This window comes from Podarcis melisellensis (assembly GCF_964234715.1).
Source record: "Podarcis melisellensis genome assembly, chromosome: 7".
In the NCBI taxonomy this organism is placed as follows: domain Eukaryota; kingdom Metazoa; phylum Chordata; class Lepidosauria; order Squamata; family Lacertidae; genus Podarcis; species Podarcis melisellensis.
The window spans coordinates 79336426-79355515 of NC_138539.1; the positions used below are offsets into that span (position 1 = coordinate 79336426).

At 42.6% G+C, this 19090-nt stretch overlaps 1 protein-coding gene across 1 annotated transcript; it reads left to right on the plus strand.

Moving 5' to 3' along the window:
* The first annotated feature begins 2700 nt into the window (after window positions 1–2700).
* Window positions 2701–12268, plus strand: LOC309374871 (carboxymethylenebutenolidase homolog). Its single transcript, XM_081920104.1, has 6 exons — window positions 2701–2885; window positions 6527–6741; window positions 7780–7887; window positions 9699–9841; window positions 10971–11062; window positions 11357–12268. The coding sequence occupies exons 2-6, from the start codon at window positions 6527–6529 to the stop codon at window positions 11534–11536; spliced, it is 738 nt and encodes a 245-aa protein (XP_081776230.1). The 5' UTR covers window positions 2701–2885; the 3' UTR covers window positions 11537–12268.
* The last annotated feature ends 6822 nt before the right edge of the window (window positions 12269–19090 follow it).

The following is a 19090-nucleotide window of genomic DNA, read 5'->3' on the forward strand; positions in this document are numbered from 1 at the left end:
TGGGAACCACCGCTTGAGGCTTCGTTTGGCTGCTGGCTGGGCTTTCTGCCTCTGGCTCGGAGGGGGTCAGAAGTTGAACATACCTGTGCTTGGAAAATCCCTTATTTTGGCTGCTGATCCCTTATTTTCGAGGCTGCTGGTCCCTTATTTTCAAACCTGTAAGTTGACAGCTATGTCCAGAACAGGATACTGAACACCAGAGCTACAAAGCATCCATCCCTGGGATTGGAGTGATTATGAACGGGTCTTTTTTCAAACTTTTCAGATTTTACCTGCACATTTACTTTGGAAAGTGAGTGTGTTAGCAGTGAAGGAGGGCGACATTGTATGGACCACGCTGATTAGATTGAGACAGAGGCAACTTCAATTACACGTTGCACCTTGGCATTGGACAAGCCCAGACTTGGGTGGAAAGATTGCACAGAGCTACTCGGAATAATTTTTTTAAAAATTCAAGATGAACCTTGAGACCTCTGCACACACCTAATAAATAGCATCTTTGCATTTCGCAGAATTAAAATCCATATCCTCCCTTCTCAGATGTATGGAATACTAAAATAAATACAATATATATCATATAACGTACGTACAACTCCCAAAATAACTGTCATAACATTTTCTTCAACGTATAAACCACCAAACCTGAAAACACCTGCTGTATCTGCAACAAATCTGCACCAGCCAGGGTGTCGTCAGGTGTAGTACTTGTTGTTGTTGTTGTTTAGTCGTTCAGTCGTGTCCGACTCTTCGTGACCCCATGGACCAGAGAACGCCAGGCACCTCTGTCCTCCACTGCCTCCCGCAGTTTGGTCAGACTCATGGTGGTAACCTCGAAAACACTATCCAACCATCTCGTCCTCTGTCGCCCCCTTCTCCTTGTGCCCTCCATCTTTCCCAACATCAGGGTCTTCTCCAGGGAGTCTTCTCTTCTCATGAAGGTGTAGTACATATTACACCAATTCTTAAAGTTCTGCAGTGGTTGTTTTTGTGCTTCCAAGCCTAATTCAAGTGCTTACAGGGACATATAAAGCCCCAAACAACTTAGACCCCAAATATCTCAAAGAATGCTTCTTCCTACATTGCAACATGGTGATTCTACCACCTTGTGTAAGACAGGACCTTCTTTGTGGTGGCCCTCAATGTTGTGGAATGCGCTCTCCAAGGTGTGTCTCATCCTGTCATTAAATATGTTTTGTTGGCACCTTTTTGCACAGACTTTGGGTGGTGGAGAATTGAGAGAATCACTCCCTCTGAAATCTGGTTGCTTGTTTGGTTTGCATGATATGGTGTAACCAGGCCTTATTTTCATCCGGTGCTCACCGGAACTCAATTCTGGCATCTCTCAGGTGGGCACCATTTCCATTCTAAGAGAACAAGGGAGGTGTTATGGCACCTCTTTTTCTATAAAAATAGTACTGGGTGTAACTGATCATTTAGAGTTTTTGTGCACTATGTGGCTCACTTGCATTTTAGCCAGGCATAGGCAAACTCAGCCCTCCAGATGTTTTGGGACTACAACTCCCATCATCCCTAGCTAACAGGAAAAGTGGTCAGGGATGATGGGAATTGTGGGAATCTGGAGGGCCAAGTTTGCCTATGCCTGATATTAGCTGTATGTAACCCAACTTGGGAATGTGGGTGGCGCTGTGGGTTAAACCACAGAGCCTAGGGCTTGCCAATCAGAAGGTTGGCGGTTCGAATCCCCGTGACAGGGTGAGCTCCCGTTGCTCGGTCCCTGCTCCTGCCAACCTAGCAGTTTGAAAGCACGAAGTGCAAGTAGATAAATAGGTACCACTCCGGCGGGAAGGTAAACGGTGTTTCCGTGCACTGCTCTGGTTCACCAGAAGCAGCTTAGTCATGCTGGCCACATGACCTGGAAGCTGTACGCCGTCTCCCTCAGCCAATGAAGCAAGATGAGCGCCACAATCCCAGAGTCGTCTGCGACTGGACCTAATGGTCAGGGGTCCCTTTACCTTTAACCCAACTTGAGACTGCATGGTAAAGAGCAGGTTAAACTACAAAGGGAGCTATGAACTACCAAATGTTGGGAGGGCACTAACTGTTGATTACATTTGTACTCCAGTGTGTGAATGATGTGTAATGAATATATATTTTAAGCAATCGTTAATTAATGATTTGTTTGATTGGATTTATCTCATTTCGATGCCGCTTTTCATTCCAATGAATCTCAAAGCAAACCATAAATAACAATAACATAATAAAACATAAAGAACAAATATAGCATGAATCATATAAAGTAATTAACAACTCATCAATGAAACAATCACAATTTATAAAACCCTGTTAACAAAACAGCAACTTAAAAAATAAGCTATGCATCACAATTGCAGCAAAGGTTATACAGTTAACAAATCAATGTGGCATTTATAATCTATAAAACAATATTAACATGAGTAGAAGAGCAACAAAAAAAATAAGCTAAGCACTGTTAAACTCATACACATGTTCACAACTAATGTGAGATAGAATAAAGTAGAATAAAGCAGAGCTGTGGCAAGATGTCGTTTCTTACGTTTCATGTGCACAGTTGAATGGGTTAGGAATAAATAAGGAAACAGAGAAGACTACTGTATGCTAAAGAAGCACGATTGGAAGAGCAGAGGAGGAGGAGTTCAAGCCTCCTCCCACTTCCTAGCTGGGTTATTCTGGGTCACCTCTGGTGCTGTTTTGTAATAAGCAAACTCTTTTTTCTTTCACATGAAGGCTGCAGCAGGCCCACTCAGGGAAGCTGTGTGGGAGAAGCTGCAGCACCCGTTAGCAGACAAGTTGATTTCTTTTCCCTTTTAAAAATCTTTCACAGCTTTGGGAAATAGCCCTTTCTAACCTCCCAGAAGAAAAGAAAACGGAGAACTTTGGAATTCCAGGTACGTAAGAGTCCTAGCGTGATATGCCAAAGTGTTTTCTGCAGGAAGTTGAGTGGGAGGGAGGCAGAGATGCCTTCATGAGTGTATGGTGCCTTGATAAAAATAACTGACGGCAACAGCTTGCTCATCGGTTCTCCTGCACTTTTAGTAAGGTTCGATTTACCCACATCTATTTCAAAATGTTTAGCGCTATTGGCGGAGAGAAGCAGCGCAAGCTCCAGTTTTTTGGCAACCCACGGACTTGGAATTTTCAATGAGCTTCCTTAACTGTAAAAAAAGGCAAGCAAGGAAGCCATGCATTATCTCACATAAAAAGGTAAAGGGAGCCCTGACCATTAGGTCCAGTCATGGTCAACTCTGGGGTTGCGGTGCTCATCTCGTTTTATTGGCCGAGGGAGCCGGCATACAGCTTCTGGGTCATGTGGCCAGCATGACTAAGCCGCTTCTGGCAAAACCAGAGCAGCACACGGAAATGCCGTTTACCTTCCCACTGGAGCGGTACCTATTTATCTACTTGTACTTTGACGTGCTTTCGAACTGCTAGGTTGGCAGGAGCAGGGACCGAGCAACAGGAGCTCATCCCGTCGCAGGGATTCGAACCAACGACCTTCTGATTGGAAAGCCCTAGGCTCTGTGGTTTAACCCACAGCGCCACCCGCGTCCCTTATTATCTCACATAGATCCTGACATTTTTGGGAAATCTTCTGCAAAGCAAAAATTATATCACTGTTGAGGTGGAGCAAATGCCCAGAATTGCCACCCTCTGGAGCTAGATCTGGACTGTACCCCCTGCCCTGGCCCCAGACTTAACTTGTGTCCACACGATGAAGCATTCTGTAATAATAAGAGTAGCTGGGGGCCAGTGGCGTAGCGTGGGTTGTAATTTGCACCCCCTAACCCATGGATTTGCGCCCCCTAACCCTAACCCCCAGATGTTGCGCCCGGTGCGGGCGGCCCCCCCTGCACCCCCCCACTACGCCACTGCTGGGGGCTTTTGCAACAGCATCTGACGCACCATCTTTCCCAGCTAGGGGTCCCATTTTCCTCATTACATGTCGGTACTACCCATTTTAAGGTTGGTGGAAGGGCTCCAGTATACTTCCCCAAATCAATGTGCAAACACATGGGTAGGCAAACTAAGGCCCAGGGGGCCGAATCTGGCCCAATCACCTATTCTAAATCTGGCCCACAGACGGTCTGGGAATCAGCGTGTTTTTACATGAGTAGGATGTGTCCTTTTACTTAAAATGCATCTCTGGGTTGTTTTGGGGGCCTGCTTGGTGTTTTTACATGAGTAGAATGTGTGATTTTATTTAAAATGCATCTCTGGGTTATTTGTGGGGCATAGGAATGCGTTCATTTTTTCCCTTCAAAATATAGTCCGGCCTCCCACAAGGTCTGAGGGACAGTGGACCAGCCCACTGCTGAAAAAGTTTACTGACCCCTGTGCAAAGACATAAAGAATTCTGAACACTATGGAGAAACCCCAAGAAATGTTGTTTGGTGACTGTTAACTGTGTGAGAAAATACCATGTCTGCGAAGAGATTAAAATTATCACAAGGACATCATGGGACCAGCACAAACAAGATCTTGGGTTATTCATTAACTGCTGTTGCATTGTTGCCGTGAACAAACTGCAAAGATAAATAATTTGATTCTGCGCTTTAGCCTCTCTGACTTCTTTAATACACACACACACACACACACACACACACACAAAACACATAGACAGAGTGGTACCTCTGGTTGCGAACGGGATCTGTTCCAGAGGCCCGTTCGCAACATGAAAAGAACACAACCTGCAGCAGCGCGTCTGCGCATGTGCAGATTGCGATTCGCCACTTCCGTGCATGCGCGTGGCTCATTTTGCGCTTCTGTGCATGTGTGAGTGGCGAAACCCAGAAGTAACCCTTTCTGGTGCTTCCGGGTCGCTGCGGGATGTAACCTGAAAGAATGTAACATGAAGCGGACATAACATGAGGTATGACTGTATTTACTTTCACGTAACAGTTACACAATTACAGAAAATCAAAATGAAAAATGAAACAACTACCATCAGAGGGTCATTCCCAAGTACACCAACAGAGCTTTGCCGAAGTGTATATGCTAAAACCATCACAATCTTAACATGAAATGATGCATAGGAACATCCATTGTTGGCCACAAAGAAAAAGATAGATTGCATCAGCAGCAATTCTGGTATGCAGGATTTTATACAAAGGCATGGGGAAAGGAGAAAAAAATAGTGATTAAACTATGTACTTCATGAATGCCAAACTGCAGTAAAGACCATAGGCACTGTTCTACCATATGCATCATGGTTTGCATAATCAATAAAGTCACCCCAGATTGCATAATAGTTGTTGTGTTTCCCCTGGCCTCTTGCTACCTTTGGTATGATTTAGGCTGTAAGTACTTGCCAATAACCCCCACTGAATTCAGCACTACATTTCTCCAATCTTAGGATTGCCGCTCACTTTATGCACATTGGTAGGTCTTCCAGACACATTTTCACCCTCCTTCCTTGCATTTCTAGCCAACAGAAACAATTCCCAAGACCAAAAAGCCAGAACCACACCAAAAGAAAGTGAATTAGAAATTTATCTACAAACAAGTGACAAATGGTGAAAAATAATAAATATGCATTTAAAATAGTAATTGATATAAAAGTAATATAATTATATAACATGAATTACACGAATAAATGAAACCATTACGAATCTATTATAAGCACTAGAATGAAAAATATAAAGCTATTTGCATTAGCTGCGTAAGGTATATAAGAAAGCAATTATTTTCCTAGCATCCTCCCTCCAGTCCAGGTAATTAAAGAGCAAAAGTACCAAGGAAAAAATCATGATATGATAAAGGCATTCTTATATTCTAAAACAACATAGGGAAAGCGACTTAAGATTTTAAAGTAAAATCTTAGGGCCTTGGGGAATAATGAATCAAAGGTCCATATCACTCCAGTGAGGTTTCCATTGGAAGATTCCTGAGCAAAAACAACCCATTAGGATTAGAAAGAGAAAAAAGGGGAAAAGAAACAAGCCTAAGAAAAATTTAGGATTTTGTGTGTGTGTTAGGAAGAATGATTCATGAGTTCAAGGATGTTTTTCTGCTCCTCCAGCCTTTGACTTAGGCATATGATCATCATCATGGCTTCCTGAAACCAAACTTTGGTTCATACAATAAGTGGAACTGTTCCTTCCATATAGGACCCCAGAACCCAGATAATAAGTTTAAAGAAGACCTAATTAACAAAGGTTGCAAGAGACAACAAAGGGAAAGGGGAGATGGGGGAAGCCTCATTCCGTGAACGTGAACACTTTTCCATTCACAGAAAGAGATTTAAGGTGCAAGCCACTAAGATTTCTTTAAGAAAAGTTAAAAGCACAGTGCCAAGAAAATAATTGTGCCATTTATGGTGGCCCTAGTTAAAAATCAGCAATTCCTCTAGGATTCCGTGAGTTGATCTTTTGAGAATTTTGATGTATCTGATATGTTTTTATCTGACTCTATGCGTCACAGAGCATTTGTGCAGACTCCAACAACCACCTGCAGCAACTGTAGAGTATACAGACTTATTTCTATTAAACTTTAGTTACATTAACCTTTATGCATCTTTAAAACTTTACAGATGGCTAATGAAGAAAAACCATGTCCATGTGATATTGGAGACAAATTTGAATATGAAGGGCATGGACAAGAAATTTCTGTTGGGCACATCAAGGCCTACATCAACAAGCCCTCCCACAGCACAGACAAAGCTGTGATTGTGATTCATGACATTTTTGGATGGCAGCTGCCAAACACCAGATACATAGCAGATATGCTCGCATCCCATGGATATACGTGAGAAATTGCCTCTATTTTTCTTAGTCTTATCTCTTTCAGTTGACATTATGAATTGTGAATGCAAAGTGCAAGCTGATGTAGTTGTCCAAAAATACTTTGCTTGACTAAACTTTAGCTGAAGTAGTTAATGTGTATTATTTATATCCAAGCCACTCTGGGCGGCTTACAGAATATATAAAAAACATAATAAAGCACCAAACATTAAAAACTTCCCGATACAGGGCTGCCTTCAGAGGTCTTCCAAAAGTTATGTAGTTCTTAATCTCCTTGACATCTGAAGGGAGGTTGTTCCACAGGGAGGGCGCCACTACCGAGAAGGCCCTCTGCCTTCTGAGAAGGCTCTCTGTCCTATTCTGATTAATAGTATATGTTGGAGACCCACAAGAAATTGCAAGGGGAGCAAGTGAGAATACACGTTGGGCCACCCTGATTTACACATATAAACAACCTGAAACCTATAATGGAAGAGTTCGCAGCAGCAGCACCACAAAAGGCACCAGCTTCTCTTGCTCTGCAGGTCACATTCCAGTTCCTCCCTGCTTTCTGGTTACATCACACTGTTTCTCTTAAACTCTAACCTCCAATATTAAAAAACTTCCCTATACAGGGCTGACTTCAGGTGCCTTCTAAAAATCAGATAGTTGTTTATTTCCTTGACATCTGGTGGCATGGTGTTCCACAGGGCGGGTGCCACTACCGAGAAGGCCTTCTGCCTGATTCCCTGTAATTTCACTTCTCGCAATGAGGGAACAACCAAAAGGCCCTCAGAGCTAGATCTCAGTGTCCTGACTGGACAATAGAGAGGGAGATGCTCCTTCAGGTATACAAGGCCGAGGCTGTTTCGGGATTTAAAGGTCTATACCAACACGTTGAATTGTGCTCAGAAACGTGCTGGGAGCCTGTGTAGATCCTTTGGGACCAGTGTTATATGGGCCCAGTGGCTGTTCCCAGTCTAGCTGTCATATTCTGGATTAGTTGTATTTATACCAGTGCTGTGATATTTGAAGAATGAACTTAAATTTATTTTCTATGCAGAGCAATTTGTCCAGACTTTTATAAGGGACAAGAAGCTTGGAAGCTATCTAATGATTGGTCTGCATTTGATGACTGGCTAAAAACACGAGATTCCAAGAATATCAACAAGTAAGGGTTTAAGTTAATTTCTTTTTTTCATTAAAAAATGTTTAGGGGTACTCTCATTTTCCAACTCATATTGAAATACTGCCCCTCAATGAGGCCAAACTTAGATTCACAAAATGTTTAGGGGTATGTATACCCCCATGTACCCCCAGGAAAAAAAAGCACTGCTTCCTGCTATGGATTTTTTGAGGCTGATGGTATGACTATTCAGAGTAAACTGTACATGTGGAGAGATGATTTGCAGATTTGGACCATGTTTGGTTTGAACATCTCCCTCCGATAAAACTGTTCAGCACCATTGGCTATATTATCATTTATGGTGGGAATGTAAATTAGGGCAAGATTTTTTGGGTTTTAGCGCTAAGATTATTTACTTGGAGCTTGTTATTTTTTTTACCCATATGCAACTGTACTCATTATTTTATTCTTTATCTGCTTTTAATTCTCATCTGTTCTCATAACAGTTTTCTCTGTTTTATATACATTATAAAATGAAATTTTAAAATCTATGCAACAAAACATTGGCCGTGGAATGATCCTCTACCAACCTCTTGGGTTGAGAGTTTTTAAAGGGCACTAATCTGTGGTTGAAGACAGGAGTGCCTGGCGTGCTCTGGTCCATGGGGTCACGACATGACTAAACGACTAAACAACAACAAATCTGTGGTTGTTTTCCCGTGTTCATTGGCCTGCAAAGGTGTCACAACGTTGCACCATCTCCCATTCTGTTTTGCATCTTCACAAAACCATTGGGTGGGATCATCTGTAGATTTGAAATAAAAGTATAGCACCCAGCTTTGTCTTTCGATTCCATCAAATCATTGAATGGCAGTTGGATCCTGAGCTACACAGCTGGATTCTGAAATGATACTTTTTTCAAGTGATCGTGAGAACTTAACGGGGTACGGCGATTGCCGGAGTTTTGTTTCTTTTGGATGAAGAGAGAGTCCTAAAGTCCTAAAGGAGCTTTGCAATATCTGACTTCATTAAAAAAATATTGACTGTAGGTGGAGGCCAAGAGTTTAAACATTACAAAAAGCAAACCTCTGTCCCAAATCAGATGTCGAAAGAAACACCCTCCACACATACAAAAAAAAAAAGAGCTTTCAACAGAGCAAAGCTTACCCTTTGCCACTTTCTCTGTTCCATTAAAAAACTGCAGAAGAAACAAATGCCTTTTTCCAATATTATTCTCACTTTCTAAATGTGTCTCCGGCCATTTTTTAAGCCTGTGGGCAAATTAACTATAATTTCCCTAACAAAAGACTTTACTGGCGAATTTGCCACTAGTTACAAAGGAAGTTAGGGACGCAGGTGGCGCTGTGGGTTAAAGCCTCAGCGCCTAGGACTTGCCGATCGAAAGGTCGGCGGTTCGAATCCCTGCGGCGGGGTGCGCTTCCGCTGCTCGGTCCCAGCGCCTGCCAACCTAGCAGTTCGAAAGCACCTCCGGGTGCAAGTAGATAAATAGGGACCGCTTACCAGCGGGAAGGTAAACGGCGTTTCCGTGTGTGGCTCTGGCTCGCCAGAGCAGCGATGTCACGCTGGCCACGTGACCCGGAAGTGTCTCCGGACAGCGCTGGCCCCTGGCCTCTTAAGTGAGATGGGCGCACAACCCCAGAGTCTGTCAAGACTGGCCCGTACGGGCAGGGGTACCTTTACCTTTACCTTTACAAAGGAAGTTTGCAGCAGCCCTTTGGCCCCATTAAGCCTTTTTTTTTTGTTTATACCCTTAAATTCTCAACATTGTGCAGGGCTCCTTGTAAGGGTGTCTTTTCACTGGTGCCTTTTTGTTCACTTATATTTCTGTGCTTTAGGGAAACGGATGTTGTCTTGCAGTATCTGAAGGAACAATGTAATGCAAAGAAGATAGGTGTCATTGGATTTTGTTGGGGTGGAGCTGCAGTACATCATCTGATGTTGAAATATTCTATCTTTAAGGCGGGCGTATCCATCTATGGTATGTGTAGCTACAATAAGAATATTGATATCACTGTGTGTGTTAGAAATAATGGCCAGAATATGCTTTTCTTTGCCACACAATGTTGTTGACACTTGCACCAGGTTTTAGAAAATATATCCCTGTTATACTTTGCACAGAAGCTGTTCACATGCAACTCGTATCACCTAATCTGTACTTCCTCATCTGAAATAGTTATGCCTGGTTTTTCATCACCACTCTAAACTTATTCTAGGCTAGCTCAGTGATTACTTTTTTCCTTTCACTCCACCCTAAAGCAAATCTTTTACTGGAATATAGCTGCCAGAACAATTGAAGGAACCACAGACCTCTGCTTATTATAAGATCCTATTATTTTTCTCTGAAATTACATTCATTCAGTACCTGAAAGGCACCAGAAATCATTTTTGTCTTTTCTTTTGCTCCATATGTGCTGTTAAATGACTGGAATTTTAAGCTATTTTAACCTTTCTGAGGATCCCAAGAGATATTTTGGGCATATCCAAGAGCCTGTTTCCTTGCATGAACCTTCTATGTTTAGAGGCGGCAGCACGCCGCTGAATAACAATTGCATGGGAGCCACAATCAAAGATGGATATTACTTCCATGTCCTGCAGATGAGCTTTCCAGAGGCACCTGACTGGCTACCTTAAAAAACCAGAATGTTGAACCAGATATGCTGTTGTTTGATTCAATAGGACTTTCCTTTAATGGACACTTGTCCATTAGAGCATGTGTCAATATTAGGAGCCTATTATTTTGTATAGCTCACTACATATAAACTGGTGCTTAATGTCAGGCTTTGCATGAGCACCAATATGAAAGGATGCATTTTACTAACTTAACCAGATCAAAATATTTCATGGGATGTTGACTTGAAATTTACCTGCAAGTCAAACTTGTCAACATCAATATGACATTGACCAGTCCTTTCGCTCTTCAAGTCCTTGTCTATATGGGATTCACTTTAAGGAGACAAATATGTCGTTGCTCATCCCTGATTTTGAACCTTTGGCAAAATAAAAATATATGAAAGGATTTGTATGCAAAATGTTAAATATTGCACTCTTACTGAAAGTGTTTGGCATGCTTCGTTTTAATGTAACTTTTATTGTTGAATGCATTCTAGGAGTGATCAAATTTACAGAGGACAGTTGGAACCTGATGAACCCCACCTTTTTCATTTTCGCAGAGAAAGATGAAGTAATTCCTCTTGACCAAGTAAGGCATTATTTCAAAAACTGAGTTCCTGAATCAGGAGCAATGTTCCTGGTGTATAAATTTTGCTGAAGAAAATGCTTTTTTGGGGGTGGGGAATGGCTTACAATTATCCGAAATCCAGAGTATGCTGGCTATTCTGGCTGGCTGAGTTGATATTTCTCTTGGAGATCTGAAGGTCATATATTTATACCATTTTTTTTGTCTCTGTTCCAAGATGTGACAAGTGAACTCTGGCAATCTCATAAAGAAATGATTTCAGTACCAGTAATGTGAGGGTATATTTTTTTGTTGCAGGTCACTGCCCTTGAACAGAAGCTGAAACAGCAATGCAAAGTTGAGCATGAAGTGAAAATATATCCCGGACAAACTCATGGTTTTGTACATCGTAAAAGGGAAGATATTAACCCTCAAGACAGACCTTACATTGAAGAAGCAAGGAAGGACATGCTGAATTGGCTGAGTAGATACATCTAACTGTCTATTCATCCAAAAACGCATCATGAAAAAATTAGTGACAAGGATATGCTTTTAAAATTTCCAGAAGGAAACATTTGTAACATTTAACATTTAAATATACCACAGACTTAATCTATTTGCCCCAAAACATCCTTCCTCATGCACACAAATGCGCAGACAGACCCATCTGCTGGTGGTGATAGCAACAGCTACCTGACTTTGCTCCATTCAGCAACTTGTGCCTGAGCAGTTCACTACTCACTAATCCTCTCCCTTAGGCACTAGGATGCTCAGCTGGTGAACCTCAGGACAGGAGTAGACTTCAGTGTGTCTGCTGCACTACCCATCTCTCAGCCAGCCAAAGATGAACAACATTTCGCCTGTTGTTTTGCCTCTTCCTTGTCCTGATTCACCATCACCACTCAACCAAGCCATTGTAGATTTAGCTAGTTAGGGAGGTATCATGAGCTGAGCTACTGCCACTGCTTACAAGTAGACCATGCCCAAGTAGCTATTGCAAATGGCAGGTCCTGGTCTTCCCCTACCAGAGTGCAGTGCATTAACCACAATCTACTCATGGGCAAAACCAATTGAATCAACCAATGAATAAAGTGACCGGGTAATTGATTAGGAGCAGAAAAGCTGTTTTCTTTGCCTTGTTAACATAGTCCTGAAACATAAAGAAATAACGTTTGGTATAAATTTTCTATGCCGATTCCTCTATTCAATAAAGTTTTAAATTGAATTGCATCATATTTATATTCATTGGGTGCCTAAGGGAATATGTCCATTAGCTGTGGTTAGCAATTGGGGAGAAACTCAGTTCGGTACATATTTTCCTGCAAATTTATCTGATTTATGCTTCCCATAGCAAGATGTGAACCAAATTGCAGCTACCCTTAGAAATTTGCTTCTCCAGATTTTTGCAGTGCACTTCTGAATGAAGAATTGGGTGGCCATCTGTCATGGATGCTTTAGATGAGATTCCTGCATTGCAGGGGGTTGGGCTAGATGACCCTTGGCTCCCTTCCAACTCTATGATTCTCCAGTCCGAAAAGGTGTACATGATGCATACATCAGGGGAAAATGTATATAGAGTGTACAGGCTGAGAGCAATTCACATGGGGGTTCCATTCTCAGACCCCACACAAAACAGTGGAGCTTGCATAAGTGCACCCCATTCCGTTCTGTTTCCATTCCACCCTCTTACAGGTGCAAAAGGACCAGCATGTCAGAGATCGTGCATGATTTGGATATGCCTAAAATGGTCGCCACCTGTATATAAAAATGAATACAGTGGTTCTTCAGGTTAAGAACTTAATTCGTTCTGGAGGTCCGTTCTTAATCTGAAACTGTTCTTAACCTGAAGCACCACTTTAGCTAATGGGGCCTCCTGCTGCTGCCGTGCCGCCGGAGCATGATTTCTGTTCTCAACCTGAAGCAAAGTTCTTAACCTGAAGCACTGTTTCTGGGTTAGCGGAGTCTGTAACCTGAAGCGTATGTAACCTGAAGCGTATGTAACCCGTGGTACCACTGTATAAGTGAAAAGGAGCATTATATTAGCGGAACTTGTTTGAATAAATATATCTTAGACAAAATTGCATACAAAATATGTTTATTAGGATAAAAGATCAAATGCTGATGAGTTTTCATGAAAACTTTCTTTAAAAAATGATAGATATGCAAATGAATGGAGATTTATGCAAATAAATATATTATTTTTTCTTTTGTTACTCAGTACTGTTATGTTGCAGTTTATGATGCAGAAATGTGACAAACAGAATTTAAAGCTATAAAAATGAAAAACAGAAATTGATAGCTTTGCTCATCCTTAGCTGTTGTTAAGGAAGTTTGCACAAAAACCTCAGCACTACAAATATTGTGAGGTGAGGCAGATGAATAAACTTCCCTAGGTACACTTCTCTGGAATGTGTTGAAACCATAGTTGGAGCCTTTTGTATAACTAGGAAATATGTATTCTGGAAACTTGGTAGAGTAAGAGATAGTCCCTTTCCTGTTTTGATTTTTACAGGCCTCTGGCAATACTCATAATTTTGGGAAATCTGGCACTGTTTCCCTTCGTCTTTCTAATCTGTAGCCGGCTCACTCTGCTAACTGCTACCTCACGGTACACCAATTAAATGAATGTCTACAATTTACCTCAGGCTATCTGGTGGCGGGTGTGTGTGTGTGTGTTGTGTGAGGGAATCTGTGATTCAGCCATGAGCTAATCCAACAAGGAAAGTTTTATTTACACACACACACAAAAAGAAGTTGGTGAAATAAAGTTGTGTCAGGAGACATGTTCTTTCAGGTAGAACTAAATTACTTAAACCAAATACAAGGATGTCTCAGGCTTAAAAACTGTGGTACAGGCACAGCTTCTCTTTTTAACTCCCTTCACTCAAAATTAGTTGTTACACTTCAGTTTCTCTTACTCTTTTCTATGTCCTTACGTTTAGTTTGGGCAGGTGCTTCAGGTTTTAACACGGTTTATTAATTGGGTTCGAGAACAGAGGGGTTTCTAGAATAGGTGGTGAAATGCTTGACTCAGTTTCGGCTGCTTCACTCTCGTTTCTTTACTTCGTTATTAGAGTGGACTTCTTTTGACACAGCGCGGCTTCCTTCACAGCTTAATATCGTTCACGAGTGAGGAGTACTTTTTGTCAAGTTACCCACTCTCTTAGCAATCCCACCCCTGAGGTATTCGGATGAGTATATCAGACCCAGAGGATCGCCTCACCCCTTGTTACTGGCATGGGAGTCTCCTTTACCTAGAAGAACTCTCGCCTCCTGACAGGAATGCGACCCAGGTAGCCTGTATTCCCACAGGTTCTACCTCTCCTCAGACTCAGCCCACTAAGATGGCGCAACAGCACTTTCCCCCCTGGCGCTGTTGGGCCTGCCCTCACTTAAATACAGTGATACCTCCGGTTAAGTACTTAATTCGTTCCGGAGGTCCATAGTTAACCTGAAACTGTTCTTAACTTGAAGCACCACTTTAGCTAATGGGGCCTCCTGCTGCCGCCGCGCCGCCGGAGCCTGATTTCTGTTCTTATCCTGAAGCAAAGTTCTTAACCTGAAGCACTATTTCTGGCTTAGTGGAGTGTGTAACCTGAAGCGTATGTAACCCGAGGTACCCCTGTATAAGTGAAAAGGCGCATTATATTAGCGGAACTTGTTTGAATAAATATATCTTAGAGAAAATTGCATACAAAATATGTTTATTAGGATAAAAGATCAAATGCTGATGAGTTTTCATGAAAACTTTCTTTAAAAAATGGTAGATATGCAAATGAATGGCAATATATGCAAATATATATATTATTTTTTCTTTTGTTAATGGAAAAGCTGAAGCATATGTAACCCGAGGTACCACTGTATAGTGCACCCACCTCACAGAACACAAATTCCCACAAACTACCTCAGATTGTCTTGTGGGCGGACTTGTGTCAGGGAAAACTTAATAATTTGGAGTCTCGGGCAGGATTTGATCAAATAAACAATAAAGATTTTTTTTAACAAAGGAGGTTTATGACACAAGTGGGTAAAACATAGATCATGATGCTATTTCACTTCAGTGCTTTCTCAGTTGTTGCGCAGCTGTTACCGCTTAATACTTTTGTTCTTAACCAAGGTGGTACTTCCTGTCCGTTGGACAACCCTACTCCTGAGGTACTCCAAGTAACAGACCCAAGGGATCTTCTTTTTGTAGAATAATCTCTCCCCTCCTGACTGGAATGAGTCCTAAGTAGACTGTATCTTCACAGCTTCTACTTCTCCTGGCTCAGCCTCAGCCTCCCAGTTAATTACTGGCCTAATTACTCTGACAGGACACCACACACTGTCCTTCACACTAAGTTCAGAGTCTCCTTTCTCTAGCTTTTGATACATTCCTCAGAGTGGCTGTTTCTACCCAGAACCAACTCTCTCTCCTCTCGCTTCCTATCTCCCAATCTATTCTCAATCCCGAGTACCCCCAAAACTATGAACTATCTCTCCAAATCCTCTCCTTTTCAACTACCCCTCCTGCTGCAACCCCAGCAAATTGTAAGCTGCCGTCCGCTAAACATTTGCTGGCAGGGAAAAAGAAAAAACAAACTTTTCTGGCACACCCTCCAGTTAACTCTTTTCTGTATACTTTCCCCAGACACTCAACTTTCTATCTAAGCTGCAAGGCTCGTTCCTCTTATCAGTAGTCTCCTCAGCACGGATGTTCAACCCAAATCAGAACCGGTTCTCCCTCAGCCAAACTCAATGTTCACCCCAATCTCCCACCTCAAATCCTATCACTCTCCCTCAGAAACGGCTCCTTTTATTCTCCATCCCAAAGTGCTGCTCCATCCCACTTGGTAGGCAAATCAGAGAGAGGCTGAAGCACTCTGGCGGAGTTTCTGAGGGAAGTAGCGTCTGCTGTCCGCATCACGGACCTTTGGGGCTGAGTTAGCCAAGTATTTCTGAGCTGGCAAAATGGTCCTTGCTTGATCTGGGTACAGTGATACCTCGGGTTAAGTACTTAATTCGTTCCAGAGGTCCAAACTTAACCTGAAACTGTTCTTAACCTGAAGCACCACTTTAGCTAATGGGGCCTCCTGCTGCCGCAGCACTGCCAAAACACGATTTCTGTTCTCATCCTGAAGCAAAGTTCTTAACCCGAGGTACTATTTCTGGGTTAGCGGAGTCTGTAATCTGAAGCGTATGTAACCCGAGGTACCACTGTATTCTTGTGCCCTGAAGGAGCAAATTACAAGGAAACCTATCCGTTCCCCTGAGAGGGCCAAGAGGATCAGCTCACAAAAAGGATTACAACTACATGAGAAGACTAAAAGGGTGCAAATTCGGAAAGGCCCCTCCTTCTCTGAGGCCTCACCTTCTATTGTTGCTTTTTATAAGACCCGTAGCCCGGTTCCTTGGTATTGTGTATGTGTGACAGAATATACCCCATCCTTTGTGTATATGAATTAAAGTTTAGTCAGCCTAGGTCGGCTAATTCCTTCACTCCAATTTCTATTCCTCATTCCCAGAGTTACTTTTTATGATGGAGAGAACCTTTCTGTAACATCTGGTTTGCAAATGAAAGCTTCAAATTTTGTTTGGCTGTTTATCCTGGCATCCTTGTATCCCCTTTTCCCAAAGAACTCTGCGTTGTGCATTTCAAACTGGATCAACTTGGTGCACTAATAATAATAATAATAATAATAATAATAATAATATTTATTATTTATACCCCACCCATCTGGCTGGGCTTCCCCAGCCACTCTGGGCGGCTTCCAAAAGAATATTAAATTATTGTGATACATCAAACATTAAAAGCTTCCCTAAACAGGGCTGCCTTCAGATGTCTTCTAAGAGTCTGGTAGTTGTTCTCTTTGACATGTGGTGGGAGGGTGTTCCACAGGGCGGGTGCCACTACCGAGAAGGCCCTTTGCCTGGTTCCCTGTAACTTGGCTTCTCGCAGTGAGGGAACCACTAGAAGGCCCTCGGTGCTGGACCTCAGTGTCCGGGTAGAACGATGGGGGTGGAGACGCTCCTTCAGATATACTGGACTGAGGCCATTTAGGGCTTTAAAGGTCAGCACCAACACTTTGAATTGTGCTCGGAAATGTGCTGGGAGCCAATGTAGGTCTTTCAAGACCGGTGTTATGTGGTCTCAGCAGCCGCTCCCAGTCACCAGTCTAGGTGCCGCGTTCTGGATTAGTTGTAGTTTCTGGGTCACCTTCAAAGGTAGCCCCATGTAGAGCGCATTGCTGTAGTCCAAGAGGGAGATAACCAGAGCATGTACCACTCTGGCGAGGCAGTCCGCAGGCATATAGGGTCTCAGCCTGCGTACCAGATGGAGCTGGTAGACAGCTGCCCTGGACACAGAATTGACCTGTGCCTCCATGGACAGCTGTGAGTCCAAAATGACTCCCAAGCTGCGCACCTGGTCCTTCAGGGGCACAGTTACCCCATTCAGGACCAAGGAGTCCTCCACACCTGCCCGACTCCTGTCTAAGGTGGTTGTCTAAAGTTTGCAATCCACCTCCACCCCCAAATTTCTTTGGGCGTGTTGGAGAGCTGTGGTGACTAGCTGATGCTAGTCTGTATCACTTGAATTTGAAATAAGTGTTATGGCTTGCAGGGGGGTGAAGTAGGATGTATGTGAGATCTTTCCATCCCTGGATCCAGCAAGTGTTAAAATCTAAGCCAGGCCAGCTTTCTGTGCTGATGGGGCATTAAAGGGATCTAAGGAAAGGGGCACTGTGCATGATTGCAAATGGGTGCCCCCCGCCCTCAACTCACGGATAGTTAGAAGGACAAAGCTAGAGTTGAGAGCTTGCAGTGATGTGAGCTGGAGAATAAGTATCAAACTGGGAACCAAGAGACACAGAGCAATGTTTGATTTCTGTTTGAATCCAGGGTTGCAGCTATGTGTGACTTCGCTTGTCATCCAAATTTCAACAAATTAGTGCAGATTCTTTGCTACTTTCATACTGACCACTAGGTGGAGGTACGGCACAAATGCAGAGAGTTGTGATGATTAGGAAATAGAACTCTGCTGCTTATTATAGAAAAAGATACGGGGATAAAAAAAACAATGAAGCAAAATTCTAACTATCAGAAAAATGTAAACAGTTTATTTCCAACAAAGGAGGATTAGTCCTTCCTGGAAGAACCAATTATTATGAGAGAAATTGCTGCAATGGGTATTTTATTATTGCGGAATTTTATTATTGGGATAGATTAATATCATACCAGAGGAGAATCAATGGGATAGTATTAAATAATGAATGTTTTAAGATCATGCAAAAATGGTATGGCTTGCCAGAAAGCCCAATGGCAGCTTGAAACCACGTCTCCAGCAACCAAGGGTAAATATTTAAAATATTGTGTTTTTAATATTCGGTTGGGAGCCACCCAGAGTGGCTGGGGAAACCCAGTCAGATGGGTGGGGTATGTATGTATGTATGTATGTATGTATGTATGTATAAATATTATTATGTTCGCCAAGGGTGACAGCAAACAGTTTGGTGAAAAGCTACTAGTAAAGTGATAATGCTATGGCACCTAAGGGGACAAATTGGCCAAATATGATCTAAAAGAGGCAAAAAACACAGACTTTTTGTGCTATTGGATGAGGCTGTTGAAACTGGCATAGCATTGCGAGTCTTCCCTAATTAAAAAGGTGTGAAACGTACAAGACATGGGAACCTGATGAATAAAATCCAAATGGCTCTTGCATTGGAGTGGCCAGAGGCTCTGCAGCTCCTGAAGGCTAAATTTGAAGTGCTGTCAGGACAAATGAGGCATTAAATTTAGGCTTTGCTAATCACTCTGAACTATGATCAGAGGCAGTTTTAGGGGAGTGCTACCAGCTTGCCTGCACTGGGTGCCGAGCTGAGAGGGTGCCACAAAAATGACTTGGAGTGGAAGGCGAGAGGTGGAGGAAAGGGTGCCAAATTTTGGCCTTGCACAGGGCACTGCTGAAATTAGAAAGCCCAAAGTCCTCCACTGCTATGTTTTCTGCAAATGGTGATAGAAGATATTAATCTAAAGCTGGAGGAGCATTTGCATGGTGTCAGAACACTGATG

What these genes read in the sequence shown, in the direction of transcription:
- LOC309374871 (XM_081920104.1), top strand. Translation starts at nt 6,527, where the DNA reads ATGGCTAATGAAGAAAAACCATGTCCATGTGATATTGGAGACAAATTT. An exon ending in CTCGCATCCCATGGATATAC is followed by an intron (nt 6,742 to 7,779) that starts GTGAGAAATTGC and finishes TTTTCTATGCAG; the next exon opens with AGCAATTTGTCCAGACTTTT. An exon ending in GATTCCAAGAATATCAACAA is followed by an intron (nt 7,888 to 9,698) that starts GTAAGGGTTTAA and finishes TCTGTGCTTTAG; the next exon opens with GGAAACGGATGTTGTCTTGC.